The sequence below is a fragment of the Emydura macquarii genome, unplaced genomic scaffold, assembly GCF_026122565.2.
Source record: "Emydura macquarii macquarii isolate MOO-44397 ecotype Brisbane River unplaced genomic scaffold, CSIRO-AGI_Emac_v2 contig_2768, whole genome shotgun sequence".
In the NCBI taxonomy this organism is placed as follows: Eukaryota; Metazoa; Chordata; order Testudines; family Chelidae; genus Emydura; species Emydura macquarii.
In genome coordinates, this window is record NW_027132905.1 from 26,280,074 (window position 1) to 26,297,108 (window position 17,035).

Here is a 17,035-nt window from a genome sequence, read left to right on the forward strand (position 1 = left end):
TTTAGTCTGGAGAAGAGAAGACATGATAACTTTTCAAGTACATAAAAGGTTGTTACAAAGAGAAGGCAGAAAAATGTTCCCATTAAACTCTAATGATAGGACAAGAAGCAATGGCTTAAATTGCAGCAAGGGTGATTTAGGTTGGACATTCGGAAAAACTTCTAACTGTCAGGGTAGTTAAGCACAGGAATAAATTACCTAGGGAGGTTGTAGAATCTCCATCATAGGTGTTTGTCTAACCTGTTCTTAAAAACCTCCAATCAGGAATGGTCTAGTTATTATGTAGTCTTGCCTTGAGTGCAGGGGACTGGACAAAATGATCTCTCAAGGACCCTTACAGTACTATACTTCTATGATTCTATAAAGGAACAAATGCAGATCAGAGAGAACAGATGTAATGTGTGTTCTCTGCAAGAAGGACTGCTAAGAGAATGGACAATCGCATTCTATACTTTGTGGCATTTCCAGCTGGTCTTTAGATATAGTCCTATATGGAGTTCATTGCAGTAGTCCAGTGTAGAAGTGACAAAGGCACAGATCACCGCTGCAAGATCTAAGTCCAAAAGAAAAAGCTAGCAACATTAATCACTAAGCACAAATAGGAGAAACATGCTGCTTAATTACTATGGTTATCTGCATCTCCAGCAGCCATGAGGGCCCCAACAAGAACTCCAGATTGAGTATTTAAGTAAAACTATCTGTTCATGGACAACTTACAAACATGATAAGAGGCAGATTTCACCAAAATAAGAATTGTTCACCCTGTTCTGTTAGTTAGTCTTCAGTTGAGCAAGTGAGAGACCCGGCTTCCATGCTAAAAACTGGTAGGCTAAATAGCAAGGGAAAGAGAGCTTTAGTCTTACCCAAAATGTCTGACTTATACTTCCAATTTTAATTAACAAGATGGTCTACAAATAAGGATGTCCACAGTGAACAGAGAGAATTACTTTATTGAAGAGCTAAACACAAATACAAAGAGCATGATTAAAAGTTATGAATTACAAGGTTGCTGAATTATGATCCATGATCTAGAGGTTTAAATAAAACTGGCTAGAATGATTCTTAATAGTTAATTGTTCATAGTGATGAATGCAGTAAGTTTGCATAGGAGAAATATAAAAGACGGAGGTGATAACCAAGGTAGTAGCAGATTGTTTCTGGGTAGCAATGGAAAGCAAAGAAACAGCACCAAGTTTCAGTTTCAGTGTGATGATAATTCCTGGACCAACTACCATGATATTCAGAGTCACAGAGAACAGTACTTTGAATATTCCTACAACTTTTGGGTGACACACATAGCTAAGTGTGGATTCTCAAATAGATACATCAGCTACAGAAAGTAGAGGAGAACTGTGAGCCAGGAAATAGAAAATCCAGCCAGAGGAAAACCATCCAGGATGTATTGTTACCCGTAGAGAGGAACTGGCTGAGAATTTGCGAGTACACAGTGACCACAAATTCCTGTTGACAAACAGTATTAAGAAATGGATTCATTGAACACACAACGGAGTTAGAATTCAGTAGATTACTCTAAAGACATCAGAAAGCTAGGTCCTCAACAAATACGTATGTATGTACGTATTCAAGTATGTGTGTAGGTGCAAAAATCAAGACATAAGGTGCTATAAGAGGGCCTATTAAATTCCATGAATATGGTAGATGGCTGGAGCATGTTCAAACAAACATGAGAATTAAATTGCAACAAATTATGATACCACTGAAAAACATGAAACCGAAAGTGGCCAGTATTGCTTCATGAGCAATTTCTTGAACACCTGAAAGTACGAAAAAAGATGTACTACAAAGGAATAAATTTGGAAGAAACCAGACAAGATTATGTAGTTAATTAAGGCTTGTGGGACTAAAAAGAAGCATATTTAGTTAATACTAACTAAATGGAGTTGGAAAAGCCTTTCTTGTTCTCCTTATTTCATTTGGAGGGAAAGAAAGTCCAATGAGGAGAGAGACCAAGCCAGTGACATGTCCAAAATGGATGAACTATCTGCTTGTTAAAAATCTTATTTTAACAAGAAAAAAATAAAGATGCATGGGCAATTAAGAAGAAGGAAAACTTAGTCAATATAGCTGCTGGTGTAAAAGTAGGTACGAAAATGAGTGGGGAATCTGAATAAATCATCAAGTCTGCATGATAGATATTTCTGGGCTAACATAATAATTAGCTAATGATCTTATTAAACCGCTAGCAATTATTTATTTAAAAGTCCTGAAGAACCAATGAGACATGAGAGAATTGGAAAAGACCAACTGTTACTGAACTTTTTATTTAAAAAAAAAATAGTTCTGACATTTAGTCTCCAGTAACACAATGGAATAAATCTTGAGAGAAACCCTCGTGAGACACTCTTATGTTCACACATCACTAAAAACTGAGAAACAGCCTCGGAAAAATGCAGCTTTGTACATCTGAGGGTCAAACACGCCGAATTTCTATACGCAGAAACATACTTGAAACGCTGTGAATCTGGAAAAGACAGAGCTGACGTGATAGCAGATAGCAAATTGGAGGAGAATTGCAATACACTTAATAAAAACAATGTGATTTTTAGATTATGTGCAAAAGCATTATATCACAAACAAGGTTATGATAGTCCCTTATAGCACCGTACAGACAACATTGAGATTATCGTGATCAGTTTCAGGAAAATGTTGATTAAACTGGAGAGAACTGAAAGAATAAAGGCCTGGAGGAACTGACATAGAAATGATGGAAAGGACTAAGCAATGACTAAGTAAAGCTGTGAAAACCCAGCAAGAATTTTAAAGAGTATAAACAATGAAGGACAAATTCTGTCCTTGAATATGCATGTGCAGCTCTTATTGACTGCCTGCATATGAGTGCACAACACTGCTACACCAGATTGGATAAAGTGATCATGAAACAGATTTGAAGAGACAAGGGGTGGACAAAATAGCACAGTAGGTCTTTTCTACCTCTGCTGTATTCAGCATGATTCTGTGAAATGCCACTTGTTGTCCTGTCAAAATGACATCTTGTTGGTAAGTAGTAGGATGAACCCAAATGTTCAAATTCTCACCAAAGGAGAAGTGGATTATTATTATTAGGCTATAGCACATATGCTGGATGAATTTTTACTATAAGAATTACTGTCTGCCTTTTTCAGAATGTATGTATTTGAAAAGTAGTTGATTCTATTTCATTGTGGCCATCTCCTTGGCCAGATTTGACTCTTCAAAGTTTTAATTACATTTCTAAATGCTTTTTGAAGAAAAGGATCATAGAAATGCAGGGCTGAAATAGATCTCAAGAGAATGTGAAAGGGATAGACATGAGAGCTTGATGCTGATTCCTGGATGCAGGAAGGAATCTGTTTTAAGAGGGATGGATTCTTATTTTCTCAACCTTAGTCCTGGAATTTGTTAAAAAGAAATGAGTTTAAAGAAACTGAACAACACTTCCTAGCTTAGGGAATGGAGAAAGTCATTTTATATAGCAAAAGTCTGCCTAACTTTTAATAAGAAAATAACTGTCCTCTGGGAACAAAGGTCATGAACTAACTGCACGCAGGACAGGCTGAAATAGATAAATGATACTCTGATATTCCCATTGAATGAGGCGGAGGTTCATCAAAATGAAGCATGACACTACTGAAATATTGTGTTTACCATGTTTTCTTTCAATGGGAATATTTTTTTAATAGCTGGGAGCCTGGTATTCACGATTCAGTTCATACAAAATATGGCTGCAAAAGCAAAAGAAATAAGTGTTAAGACCCATGCCTTCAGACCTTAGTCATTTAAAATAAACATGGGCTTGCAAATGAAGTTTTGCATAAGTAAAGTCTGCCAGATCTTTCCCTTTAATTACTGTCTGTTATTTTTAGAATATGAATTCTAAATAGTCATTTAGGAAAGTGATTATCTAACAATGGAAAAAACAGTGATACTGTGAATACATAATTTTATAAATGGTATCAGTCTTCCAAAAGGAATGAGGCTGACTTGTATCTTGTTGAAGTCATTTACAGCTGTGCCAAGGGGTTATAAAAGGCTACCATCTTGACTTCATAGCACTTTTTCCCTTTCTTTTGCAAAGGTGTAAATGGCAACACAGGGTGTGAAACAGCAGGGAATTGGATCCAGTGAGTCTAACCTGAATTGCCAGTAAACTTATGGTTCCTTTGACTTTTAAACATTGTGTTAATTTTTCTCTTTCAATATTTGTTTTATTATTCCATTGGGAATCAAAATGAGATTTCTAAATGATATTAACTTTGGGATTTATTTTATTTTATTTTTGAGGAAGATTGGCACTAGCTTTAGCATTTCTAATTATCTGGTACATTCCTAGTTCTCAATTAGTTTTGAAAAATAATTCAGTGGTACAGTAATTGTATTTCTACAGTCCTTTAATATCCTAGGATACACATCATCTAACTTATATATTTTCAAATAATGTTTAAAGAAGCACATGCTGTACTATAAACTGTCTAGAACAGTTAATTATGTGCCCTTAACAGTCTTTAGAAACATAATCAGTTTCAAAGAGACCCTAGTGTTTTCTGTCTCTCACATCACCATTTATCCCCCACCTTTACCCAGGGTCTCCATGTGAATTGTATAATTTGCCTTAGGGCTTTGACCCTCACATTTGTACGCCTGTAAAGAGGACAATAAACATATCACTGGACTCTCATCTAGTGTAACTCAGCATGGCTTTATTGAAAACAATGAAGTTATGCCAAGTCACACCAACTGAGGCTTTATCCCATTATGGTGCTTACAATTTAGATACACTTGTTTTGTGGCTTTGAATTTGCTACAGTCATGTAGAAGAAAAATTGCCTGCTTTAACCTATCAAATAAATGGAAAAACAAGACATAGAAAATGTAATATATGTGGCTCTACTTTCACATTTTTCATTTTTTCTATCTATCTAGGTAGAATGCATGGAGCTCCTTTTCATTTGTTTCATCTGGACCCACACTTTAGGTCATTTAACTGAGCCACTAATTCTGGAAAGGCAGTAGCAAGCAAAGAGACTTAGCTTGCTATTTCTTTCTTGACAGCAGTACAATGATAAGTTTATAGAGATACAATGAGAATGCTTCGAGGAATGTGTGTGTTTCTCTCCCCTCCCCCCCCCCCCCCCCCCCCGCTCCCCGTTTCTATGGCTATCTTCATTAAACAAAATGATATGCAGAGCTGAGTATTTTTAATTGTTTCATTTGGTCTGAGAAATGGTTATGGATGGAAATAGTTTCTGTGCACAGGAAATAGGATAATGGTAAACTTAACAGGAACATTAGTAGTATAGGTGGTTTATATTTATTTTGTCCTTTTGGCTCTCCATATATTTGCATATTTTGATTTATCTGGTGCCTCTTAAGCGTTCAGCAATTCCCATCACTTTAAACAAAAAGTCAGTGCAACAATTCCTTTCTTAAAATACTCAGTCACACAGTCTTCAGTAAGTAAATTCCCACACATGAAAATTAAAGACGACTAGACCTCAGAGGTACAAATCTACCCTCTATAATCTATATTCTATAGCCTACTTTATCAATCTGCATGTCTCCCAGAAAACCTGAAACAAAGACACTTTACACAGTGTCTGAAAAGTGCCTGAAACCCCAGGTTAATAGATTTTAAATTGAGAAGGGACAATTATGATCTCCTGGTCTGACCTGCATTACACAAGCCAAGGAACCTTACTCAGTAATTTCTGCACCATGTCCATAGCCTCTGTTCATATGATAACATAACTTTTAGAAAGACAGTCAGGCTTAGTTTTAAGTCTTCAAGTGATGGAGAATCCACCACTTCCCTGTCTGAGTTGTTATAACGGATAATTACACCTACTATTTAAAAAATATGCCTTATTTCTTATCTAAATTTCTCTATTTTAAGCCTGGTCTACACTAAGAAATTAGGTCAGTATAACTAAATTGCTCAGGGGTGTGAAAAATCTACATTCTTGAGTGGTGCAGTTAAACCTTCCATCGACCTAGCTGCCGCCTCTTAGGGAGGTAGAGTACCTATGCTGATGGGAAAACTCCTCCTGTTGGCATAGGTAGGGTCTTCACTGAAGCGCTTTGGCAGTGCAGCTGTGACACTAGCAGTTTATGGGTGGAGAAGCCCTTGAACTTCCAACCATTAGATCTCATTAATCTAGCAGATACATCAATAAAGAACTTCCTATGGTCAGATATCTCTTCGCCATGTACTACTTAGAAATAGTGAACAAGTCCCCTCTTGTCTTTCTCTGGGTTAAACGAAATAGATTGAGCTTCTTATGTCTCTTATTATAAGGTATGATTTCCAGACCCCCAAATCATTCTTGTAGCTCTTTTCAATCCCTTTCCAATTTTTACCATGTCCTTTTTGAAGTGTGGATACAAGAACTGGATACAGTATCCAGTAATAGTCTCATTAAAGCTATATACAGAAGTAGTACCATCTCTCTACTCCTGTTTGGTACTACCCTGCGTATATATCTGAGAAGAACAATCACCCACTTAGCTACAGAATTGCACTGGGAGTTCTGTTCCATTAGTTGTATATGGTGAGCCCTAAATTCTTTTCAGAGTCACTGCTTTCCAGAATACAGTCCCTCCAATTATACGTGTGACCTCCATTCTTTGTCCTTAGACATATGCTGTTGCATTAAGCTGTGTTAAAATACACATTGTTCAAACGAGCCCATCTTACCAAGCAACCCGCAACAAACTGTATAACTGACCTGTCCCTATCTTTATTTACCAACTATGAATTTTTCTGTCATCTGCATATTTTCCAAGTAATGATTTTATATTTTCTTCTAGATCACCGATAAAGACATTGGATAGCATTGGGCTGAGAATGGATCTCTACCTGATCCGTTTCAAGATGCCCCTATTCAATGACAATTCCCCATTTACAAATGCTGTTTGTGATCTTTTTGTATTATATTTAACCACTTTTAATCAATTCAATAGGGTGCACTGATTTTGTATAGCACAAATTTTCTTATCTGATTGTCATTATATAAGTCAAATGCCTTACGGAAGTTTAAGTACATTATGTCAATATAGTTTCTTTTATCGCCCAAGCTTGTGATCTCAAAAAACAAAAAAAGTATCAGGTTTGACAGGACTTGTTTCCCATAAAACCATGTTGATTGGCATTAGTTATGCTGTCATCTTTTAATTCTTTACTGAGTGCATCCCATATCAGTTTTTCCATGTTTTTGCTGAGGATCAATATTAGGCTAACTAGCCTTTAGTTTCCCATGTCATCCCATTGCCTCTTTTTAAATATTGGCACAATAATAGCCTCTTAACAGTCCCCTGGAACTTCTCTCAGTATTCTAATTTTTTTTTTTAAATCAACATTAATGGTTCAGAGCATTCCACAGACAATTATCTTAATACTCTTGGGTGCAAGCTATCAAGTCCTGCAGATTTACAAATGTTTATCTTGAATAGATCCTGTTTAACAATCTTCCTAATTACTGATGTATTAGAAAGCATTTCATTATCACGGTAAGATATGTATATATCATCCTGTTGCTTTCCAAATACAAAACAGAAATACTTCAGCTTTTATACACCATGACTGATAATTTTACTCTCCTTAGTTAGTATCGCACCTACACCATTGCTTGGATTTTTTTAAATAACTCCTCCTTTTTGTCCTTAAACCTACTGGCCATAGATTTTTCACTAATAATTGTCTGCATTTCCTAACTGCTGGTTTGAAATTATTGCTATCAATCAACTTCCCCATTTTTCAATTTGTTTTATATATATAATATATATATTAATTGCTGCCTTTACCTCCCCTCTTAATTAGGAATTTTTTTAACCGAAAAAGCATTCTTTCATTACTGAGGAACTGTGGGGGAGGTTTTTTAGGGGCATCTAATAAAGCATCCTGAAACAATTCCCAGTTATTATTTACATGTTTATGTTTAAATATTTCTTCTCACTCAATTTTGCTCATAATTGTTTTCAGCTTCAGGAAATTTTAAAAGCATCACGTATATGTTACTAGTCAGGACTATATTTTGTTTGTACTTAACAAATGAAATTAGATAATGAGCACATGAACCTAGGCACCCCTCAATTCAATTAATGTTTTATCCATCAGAATGAGTTCTAATACAGAATTACCATGAGTTGGTTGCAATACTCTTTGTGTTAGAACTTTACCTAAAATGTTTATAAAATTCTAAAAGATAAGACTTCCAGCACATGTCCCTAGATTGAAATCCCCCATGAGAATGCGCTTTTTCCTTTACACATTATAGGTGGATGTTTATAGAGCTGTTCATTCGTCTGATTATAGCACACCCCTATCAGTATCCCATCTTGTGATTTATCAGTTAGTACGTTGTTCTATAAGCATTCCAGGTTCTATCCTTCTGAATTGTCAATAACCCTGAATCAGGGTCTGGAGAATTAAGATGGGAGAAGCAAATTCCACAGGTGAGTACCCCTTGTAGAAAATACTTCCAGCCTCTCATTTAAATCAAAGGGCCTGAGTTTAAACACCTCATCAGAGTGCGGCACTGCCTATCATGGAATAAGACATGCAAGATCTCGGAGATGCAGGAAAACGTATTTCTTAAAAAAGTCAAGTTTAATTAGCCAAATCCTACTTGGGCAAAAGTAGAGTCAAATTCATTGTTTGATGTGCTTATCTTCCACCTGAATTTTACACCTAATTTCTACAGTGATTGTCACTGTATAAATACCTTAGATTAGATCAAGCCAATAGGAAATGTTAGCAGGAATGTTGACCCATGGGAATGTTGACCCATGAGACTGTAATGCAAAAGTGTGAGGAAGGTGAGCAAGGCTAAAGGAGATAAATTCAGAGAATGTGAACTCATTGGGAGGGAGAGAGGAAGGAGACGAGCGAGCAATGCCTAATCATAAATATTGTCTGTGTGCTGCACTTTTTATTAAATCATGGCACCGTTGGGAGGGAAAACACATAAGTGACTGTAGCAGCTACAAGCTGGTTGATTGTATGGGGCAGGAGAGAACCCAGAAATGTTTGGGTGGATTGAAAATGTAAAGTTTTTAATTAATGTATTTTCAAGGCAAATTATACCTTTTAGTCATGAAAAATCATGTTGACTGGGGTGGGTTGCCCTAGGTTGGATCCCTTGATAACCGAAATTCTCTTTCTTTCTCTTTCTTGTTTATCTTTTCCTTCCCTCTTTACGACCTCTTTCTACACTACACTGTTTCTTTTTCTCTCGCTCCTCCATATTCCACCCCTTCATTTTAGGACATTTTCCTCTCACGCATCCTTTGCTCAAAGATACATGTCTTTCTCCTCATCTCCCATAGTCCCTTCTTTTTAGCTTTGCTAACACACTTTCTTCTCCAACCCCCTATTCTTCCTTCTAACAGTATCTCTTTGTTCCAGACTTTCCTCTCTATCTTCTTTAGGGGTGTCTCCTCGTTCTTCTCCTTTCCAGGACTCTGTCTCCCTCTGCTGATGGTTCCAACTTCTCTCTCCCCTTCACCATCTCATCCTCTTCTGCAGACCATTGCTCTCCGCTCACAGTTTCCTTTCTGCTACTGCCTTTCATTTTTCTAAATCACTAATCAAATATTCTATTCTTGATCTAATTAACCCTATTTCTGGTTCCCTTTGCCTTTACTCCCTTTCAGTCACTTAGGATGGATACAGCTCGAATAGGTCCTGAACTTGCTTGCTGTGTCGAGATGATGTTTATTCCATATTCATTGTAAATTACTTGTGGCAGATACTGAGATGCCAACCCAGTGGAGAAAATCCACGTGAGAGTTGGAGGAACTGGTGAGTATACAACTCAAATAGCAAAAGCTGGAGACTGCTTCGACTTTTTCATTATTGAAAGGGATTGGAGTCATCGTTAGACCTGATCCTAGATTTTGCAGATTTGTCTTTGGCCACAAAACTTGGAAGCCAAGCTTAGCCAATTCCTCCTCCATTTGCTGGAGTGCCTCACGAAATCTGTCAGGTTCTGTACTAGAAGAATAACGAATATGGAATCAATGTCATCTCAGCATGACAACCAAGTTCAGGATGTATTCGAGCTATGTCCTCTCCATACTGTTGTATGGTTGTGAAACATGGATACTACACTGCTTAGACTGGGCAAAGATGGAGGCTTGCCACACAAAATGCCAACATTGTATATTGGGCATGAAGTGGAATGACTTCATTTGTAATACAGATGTTTACGGTCACTCTGGTCTGCAGACTACTGGGGCCATTGTCTGCAGACAGCATCTTCTGCTTTTTGGACATGTCGCTAGAATGCCACAAGATGTTCCATTCTCCAGATGGCTTCTAACATCCAAGATAAAATTCCACCAACCGATGGGTGGAGGTGGCCCACGGGCAGACCCCCTATCTGTTCAGATGTTGGACTCTCGACCCGTCAAGCCCTTGTGGCCGCACAGGAACAGACCAAATGACAAATGATTGCTGTGGCTGACAATTCGGCTAAGTGTTGAAGAAGAAGTCACTTAGCTTAGATCATTTTAATTGTAACACTGCAGCAGAAGGAAACATCTGGTCAAGGGGATCCTGAGTGCTAAAAATCCCTGTTAGGCAATTTTTGGAACTATGTGCAGTGGCATTCATCTTAATTAATCTACCCATTCCCATCAAAGGAGTAGCATATTTGAAACCATAATGGAGACAGCTTGAAATTTCTTCCGCTGAACACACATTGTGAGGGTGCTGTGTGTGTTAGGGGGAGCACTAATTGGCTATTGATTATACATATTTCATATGACACAGACTGGTGATACCATTGTCAATCTTCAAATTGGGGTTGATTGCTAGATCCATGCAGTGTGAATACTCAGTTAACTGGAAAAAGAGGGGAAAAGGAAAACACAGTAAAGATCTTCAAATTCCTCTTTTCCAATCAGAATAATAATATTCTAGGTTGTGGCATCTAGGGTCCTATAGAAATAATTAATGAAAGGGAGAGTCTTGGAGTGTTTTCTGTATTGAAATGCACAGTCTCTCTGATATGGCTTTTGAAAGTATCCTAGAATCATTCAAGTCCATGTCCCCTCGTCCTGGCAGGACAGATTTTATTATTGCTGATGGGTGGATGAGTGTCAAGTCTAGTCTTAAATATGGCCACTGATAGCATTTCATAACTTCCCATGGCAGTTCATTCCACTGCCGAGCTATTTGCAGAGTTATACATATACTAATGTATAGGCTAAATTTTCTCTGCTGTACTTTAATCTTATTCCTTAGGAGTAAGTGCATGTCTCTTTTAGAATCACCAAGTGTGATTTCAGCTCAGATAGACATACCTGAGCTCGCTTTAATCTTGCTAGTTTGAGTCCTAGAGCAATGAAGCTGTGGCAGGGTGCATTTAGTCGGGGCTGCACAAACCTGCCCAGAACCTTGGGTAAATACTGAAGGGGCTAACTCTCATTGAAGTATGTGCCACTGCATCTTCGCTATTCCACAAAATGAGTTTGCTAGATTAACGCTAGCTTGGGTATGTCTACACAAGTTGGCATCGCACCCGGTGACTGCAGTGTAGATGTACCCTAGGACAATGGTTCTCAACTTGTGGATATAGAGGGTGGAAAGATTCCCCAAGTGTGCCAAGCCCAGTTTAAATTCACAAGAAATCCAGATGAATTCAAAGGGATGATCTCTGCTCAAAGGTCAAACAAAGACTAGGGGAATTTTCCTTCCCAAACCTGTATTTGATTATTAGTTTAACCGTATGCATTTGGGCAGGAATTGCCATAATTCACCATAGTGACCCAATTGATTTTGTGGGACACAAATGAAGTTGTTTTGATATAAATGTGTATGACAGACATTGAAGGTCTAGTACTGATGACTTTTTGAAGGTGAGTTCATACTGGAGGCGCTCACTGATCTTTACACAATAGAGATGGTATGGGTTCATGGCTTAGACTGCACCTATGCAGAGCTCATTACAGGATTTGGGCCTTTGGGACAGCTGTGACAAATGACACATCTGGCGTCAGGAGTATTTTTGATAACCTCAGACTGGAATACAGTAAGCATCTGTTCATATCTATGCATTTTTGGCAGAGAATTCTACAACCTACAAGTCAGATGGGAGGATTTGGGTGGAAGAATGTGTTGCATGTGTCTAAATCCATTCACATTTGCAAGAAAATTTTTTTATACCAAATCCACACTGGCACTTCACTGTTTACCCACTTCCCCCACAACGTCATGTAGGCACTGGGCCAAATTCCTCCTAGACATACATCCATTGGACGTAACCTGAATTACACCTGGAATGAATGTGATCCATAATGTCCTTAACACTTCAAGCTCTTTTGATCATGTACAAAAGCGAGAGAGTTTCCTTCTCTGTTTCTGCTCAGTGTAATTCATTTCTTTGTATAATTCCTTTAAGCATGTCTGCCCTGTCACTTACCACTGATGCTTGCAAGCTCTTCTTTAAGATTAGCACCCTAGAAGGATTATTCCTGTGCATCATACAGGTATTTAAACATGCAACTTCCACCATTCTTTAGAAGAACTATAATAAGCTACCTGTGTTTCTCTTCACATCATCAATTTCTGCCCTGGGAGCAGAATACTAAATATTTACCCTCAGTAAGGAATTTTGGGTATTGCTGTACTCCTTGGTTTTAATTTTGCTTTGAAAGGATTGAAACCAGTTGTATAGAGAAGCTCTATGTTAGTTTTTGTCTCTCATTTTTGTTCTCGAGATACATCAATATTCCAGTTATTTGAGCTGCCCATCACTTTAATATACCAAATATAGCAACCAAAATAAATATTTCCATGTCTTTTCTTTTAGATAAAATTGAGGATGAATTAGAAATGACCACAGTGTGCTATCGGCCAGAAGGACTGGAACAGCTTGAAGCGCAAACCAATTTCACAAAACAGGAACTTCAAGTCCTTTACAGAGGATTTAAAAATGTAAGAACCAAAGCATTGCAATGAATTGACTAGTGTGTATTGTCACCACCCCCCCTCCCCTGCTGCATGGGATCCAAACTACTCATCTGTGAGCCATAGTTTTTATCCTGGTAACATCAACAGAGAGTCTTTTTAAAGGCCTGGGCTTTTGGAGCAGGAGGAGTTGAGTTCTAACCCTCTCGTTGCCACAGTACTTGAGAAAAACCTTATAAATATTCTTCCTGGCATCATAATCTGCTTAAAACTAGAGCTGAATGAATATCCATCACATGATTTACTCAGACAATTTAGTTTGTTTTCTCTGATCCCAACATCTGCAATCACATAGCAATTTCTTCAGATGCACCTGTAGGTTGAAATTACCTCACAATATTTTTTGTGAATTTTTTTAACTCTTCAGATTGATCACAAAATGTTTGCTGTGAGCAATCAGTTCTTGTTATTAAAAACTGAGCTCTGTTGGTTAGTTGCTATATATGCTTGAATGCCATCTACTGACACATTATTAACTATTTGAATATATATCCACATTTCTCTTGTATGGGTCACAACTGTGACGGGGGGTACCCACCCCCTACTGTGTCAAACACCGCCCTATCCTATTACAAATATCATGTCCAGGGCTAAGAGATCAAGCATCCAAGCTTGATAACCCCTTTCCACAAGTATTAATTAGAGTAAAACTTTGTTACTGGTGTATTCTCAGACAGTAAAAACAAGATGTGCAGGCCTAGGAGAAAATGAATTTTTAAATTAAAATGAATACTCTGAGCTTTTTTTGATAAACGCAACCTGTTCTGTGAAGAAGACTTTGTCTACACAGAGATGTCCCCTGAGTCCAGCCATCTGCGTAGCTGCACTGGTGCACCCACTTCATGTGGCTTAGTGCTATTTGCACTGGTGATATTTAACCAAGGTGTGGCAGAGATGGAGATCTACTAGTGCAAATCACAGCTTTACCATTGTAATCCATAGTGTTGATGGGTAAAGTTACATCAGTGGCTGGAATTGGAACAAATCCCCAGAACCCTTAAATCCAGCAGTCTAGTGATCTCTTGATGGTCATACTTCATGCTAAGATTCTACATATGAAGGATTAATAAATGGTAGATGTTGTTAGCATGTTACATGCATGAGTAGTTTGTTTTATAGACAATTATAAGCATATCAGTAGATAGTTATAAGCCATGGCTGGTAAGCAGCCTTTTGGACTCTCTAATGATTATTCAGTTATTTACTAAAACATCTATTTGTTTATTAACCCTTTATAAAATGTAAATGGGACCCTCACCTTAATATAAAATAATTGCTCTCTCTTTGTGCCCTTTACCTGTTCTATCTGCTCTCCTCTATCCACAGATGTTTCTCTGCTTTTTTGACTCACTAGGCAATCAGGTTCACTTATGATAAAGTAGATAAGATGTCTCTGCCAAACAGATATGTTATTTATAATACACAGCACTGATCAGATAATTTCATTAACATCTCTCAATTCCGTTCATAGAGTGTTTTGCCATATATTTGCAACATACAGGGAGTAAATATCTTTTGCATATGCATTTCCCTCTTTTCTGTCTGTGCATGGGTACTTTTAAAATATATAACATACTTTCTTAATATGTTTATTTGCTGGAACAAAGGTTGGATTGAATTATTAGTTCTTTCATTTTGTTGAGTTTTCAAAGAAAAAAATATAGCCCTTCATAAATTTCATATGCAAAATATACACAGTGGGCCATATGCACTGGTAACCTACACCTTGCCCATTCTAACTGATTTCAGTGGAGAATCTGGCTCAGTGTCCTTTATCCTGCCTGTCCCATGGAAATTCCATTTTGCAAAGACTGGCTGCTGGCACATAAAATCTCTGTGGGACTGCTCCAGGTCCCAAACCTCAGTGGTTCAGGAGCAAATTAGCAATCAACATGACCCAAAAGAGCCATCGCAGTGTGAATTCATTGTTTCATTTACTATAGAGCTATATATTCATATTTAAACAATATGACATGGGAAATATTTAGTTTATATTATTCTCACAGCAACATGACTGATCAAGTATTATTAGTTTATCAACTGCAATTGGTTAATAACATAGTTAAAAGCATCCTGATTGGTTAATAACTTAGATTGGTTAACAATTAAATCACACAGTGTTTTAACATCATGTGCTGCAAAGAGCTGCAGGAGACACGTTAAAGAGCCTCTTGCAGCTCGCAAGCCTCAGTCTGAGTATCATGGTCATAGATACTTGCTATTAACAGTAATCCCACTGAAGTCAAGCACTACTCCACTACTAACTTTTACTCCCAGTAGCAAGGGTTTGTGGAATCAGGCTCTTAGGTTCTTCCTCAAAATGGGGGCTGCCTCCGCAACTAGTCAGACTAACCCTTCCCTACAATTGCAGAATGCTTCTTGTCGGTGGAATCTGTCTGTCCGCAGCCCACTTGCCAGAGAAAGGCCAACTGCATCTCTAATTTGTGAATTCTGCACAAATCGAGCAAATTACCATGGGCTGGCTTGTATTCTAAACGATGTGTGCTGTGTAAGCCGCCTCACCCCAGTGCTTGCCCTAAGAGGCGCAGGTGCCTGAGGCACCCGTCTGAGCCATAGTTGTTCCTGAAGGTAGGGAAGCAAGTTACTGCAGCTCTTGAAAGGATGCAGCTCCCTTCTCCCATCCCAGCTTGATAGCATGTGTTGGGTGGGTGTGGCCAAAACTCCACCAGTCCATGCCCGTTTGCTTGCAGAGAGTTACATTGAAGGACCAGGGGGCGGGGAGGCCGAAAGCGTATTCTACAACAGACCCACTATTTGAGTCAATTTTACTTGGCTGAGTGATGAGATGTAAGGTAAGCACTTATTTCTCTCCTTAGCTGAGTAAGACAAGGACAGAACCTAGCCTTCAATTTCTCTATCTGATTTTAGTGCCATTAAATGTATGTTTTACTTCATTCTGAATACATTACAAAACACTTTTTCCTGTATAGGGCACTGCAGATCAGGAATTATTGTGTACCTCTAATGTGTCCGAAATACCTTGTTATATTGGGTGCGAAATCTTTGTGTGTTCAGCTTTGCTGAATTTCATTGCTCATCAGCGTGAGAGAGCGATTCAGCCACCTGCACTGTAAAATGGACAGTTACTGCACATTTCAAATAGCAGCTCTCTCTATGCATCTAATACTTGGCCCCTGCCATTTCTGTGCTCAGAGACTAATTGTGCTATTGTTTTGCAATATGGAGAAATTACCAGTCAGGGCAAAATTATGATTAGCAAATTCATTTAATCAGTGACTTAGACCATTTTCTAAGTTCAGCTTTGTTGAAGGTCTTTCTATTAATTCACATTGTGACCAAGATCTCGTTTTGCTCCAGATTGTTAGGACAAAGCAATGTTAATGCTATGTTTTCTCTCCTGCTAAGCACTCAGTATGTTTAAAGTATTAGTATTTTGTGTTTCAGTCAAAGTGAAAGGGCAGCTTTAGAGTTTTGCAATAAATCATCATTGCGATGGGATGGGCAATTATGCACAGCAGGCACACTGACTCAGCCGTTCCCCTGTTTCCTGTAGCTTTGAGCCATCTGTTTTTTGTGATGGTGTTACAGTGCCATCTGGAGATTCAAATCCCCAGTGACTATATGGTCCCTTTTCTTTATCTTGCTTGTACTTGTTCCCTTCTCTTGGATGATGATGGAGGTCCTGTTTAATTTATGCCATGGCGCCTAGGGTGTTAGGATTATGGGCACTTTATAAATGCAATTAATGGGTCAGATTATTTGCTACATCCAATTTAAACTGGAAGTCTATCAAGTAGTCAGTTGTGGCTCACTGATACCCTGGTTGACCCTGAGCCCAGATTAGATGAGCCTAGAGGCTGCTGTAACCTAAGCAGTTTACTTCCCCCCACCTCTCCAAGCTCATCATCAGACACAAGCTCTCTACATCCCAGGATACACCAACTCAAAGTGGCACCAGAACCTGCTAGGCCAACAGATACAAAACCTTCAGACATATCTCCACTGCTACGACGATCAGCACCCCCCACCACACACCTTTCAAGATTCAGGGGTCCTTCACATGCAGCGTGCCTCATCCAGTGCCCT

The 17,035-nt window shown here is 38.4% G+C and overlaps 1 protein-coding gene across 3 annotated transcripts in view; it reads left to right on the forward strand.

The window, feature by feature from the left end:
* Nucleotides 1–17,035, forward strand: part of KCNIP1 (potassium voltage-gated channel interacting protein 1) — a 454,198-nt gene that overhangs the window by 408,781 nt on the left and 28,382 nt on the right. For all 3 annotated transcript variants that reach the window (XM_067567451.1, XM_067567452.1, XM_067567453.1), the window contains one exon: nt 12,810–12,934. In XM_067567451.1, the coding sequence (XP_067423552.1) occupies nt 12,810–12,934 (125 nt within the window). The remainder of the gene's footprint in view (nt 1–12,809; nt 12,935–17,035) is intronic.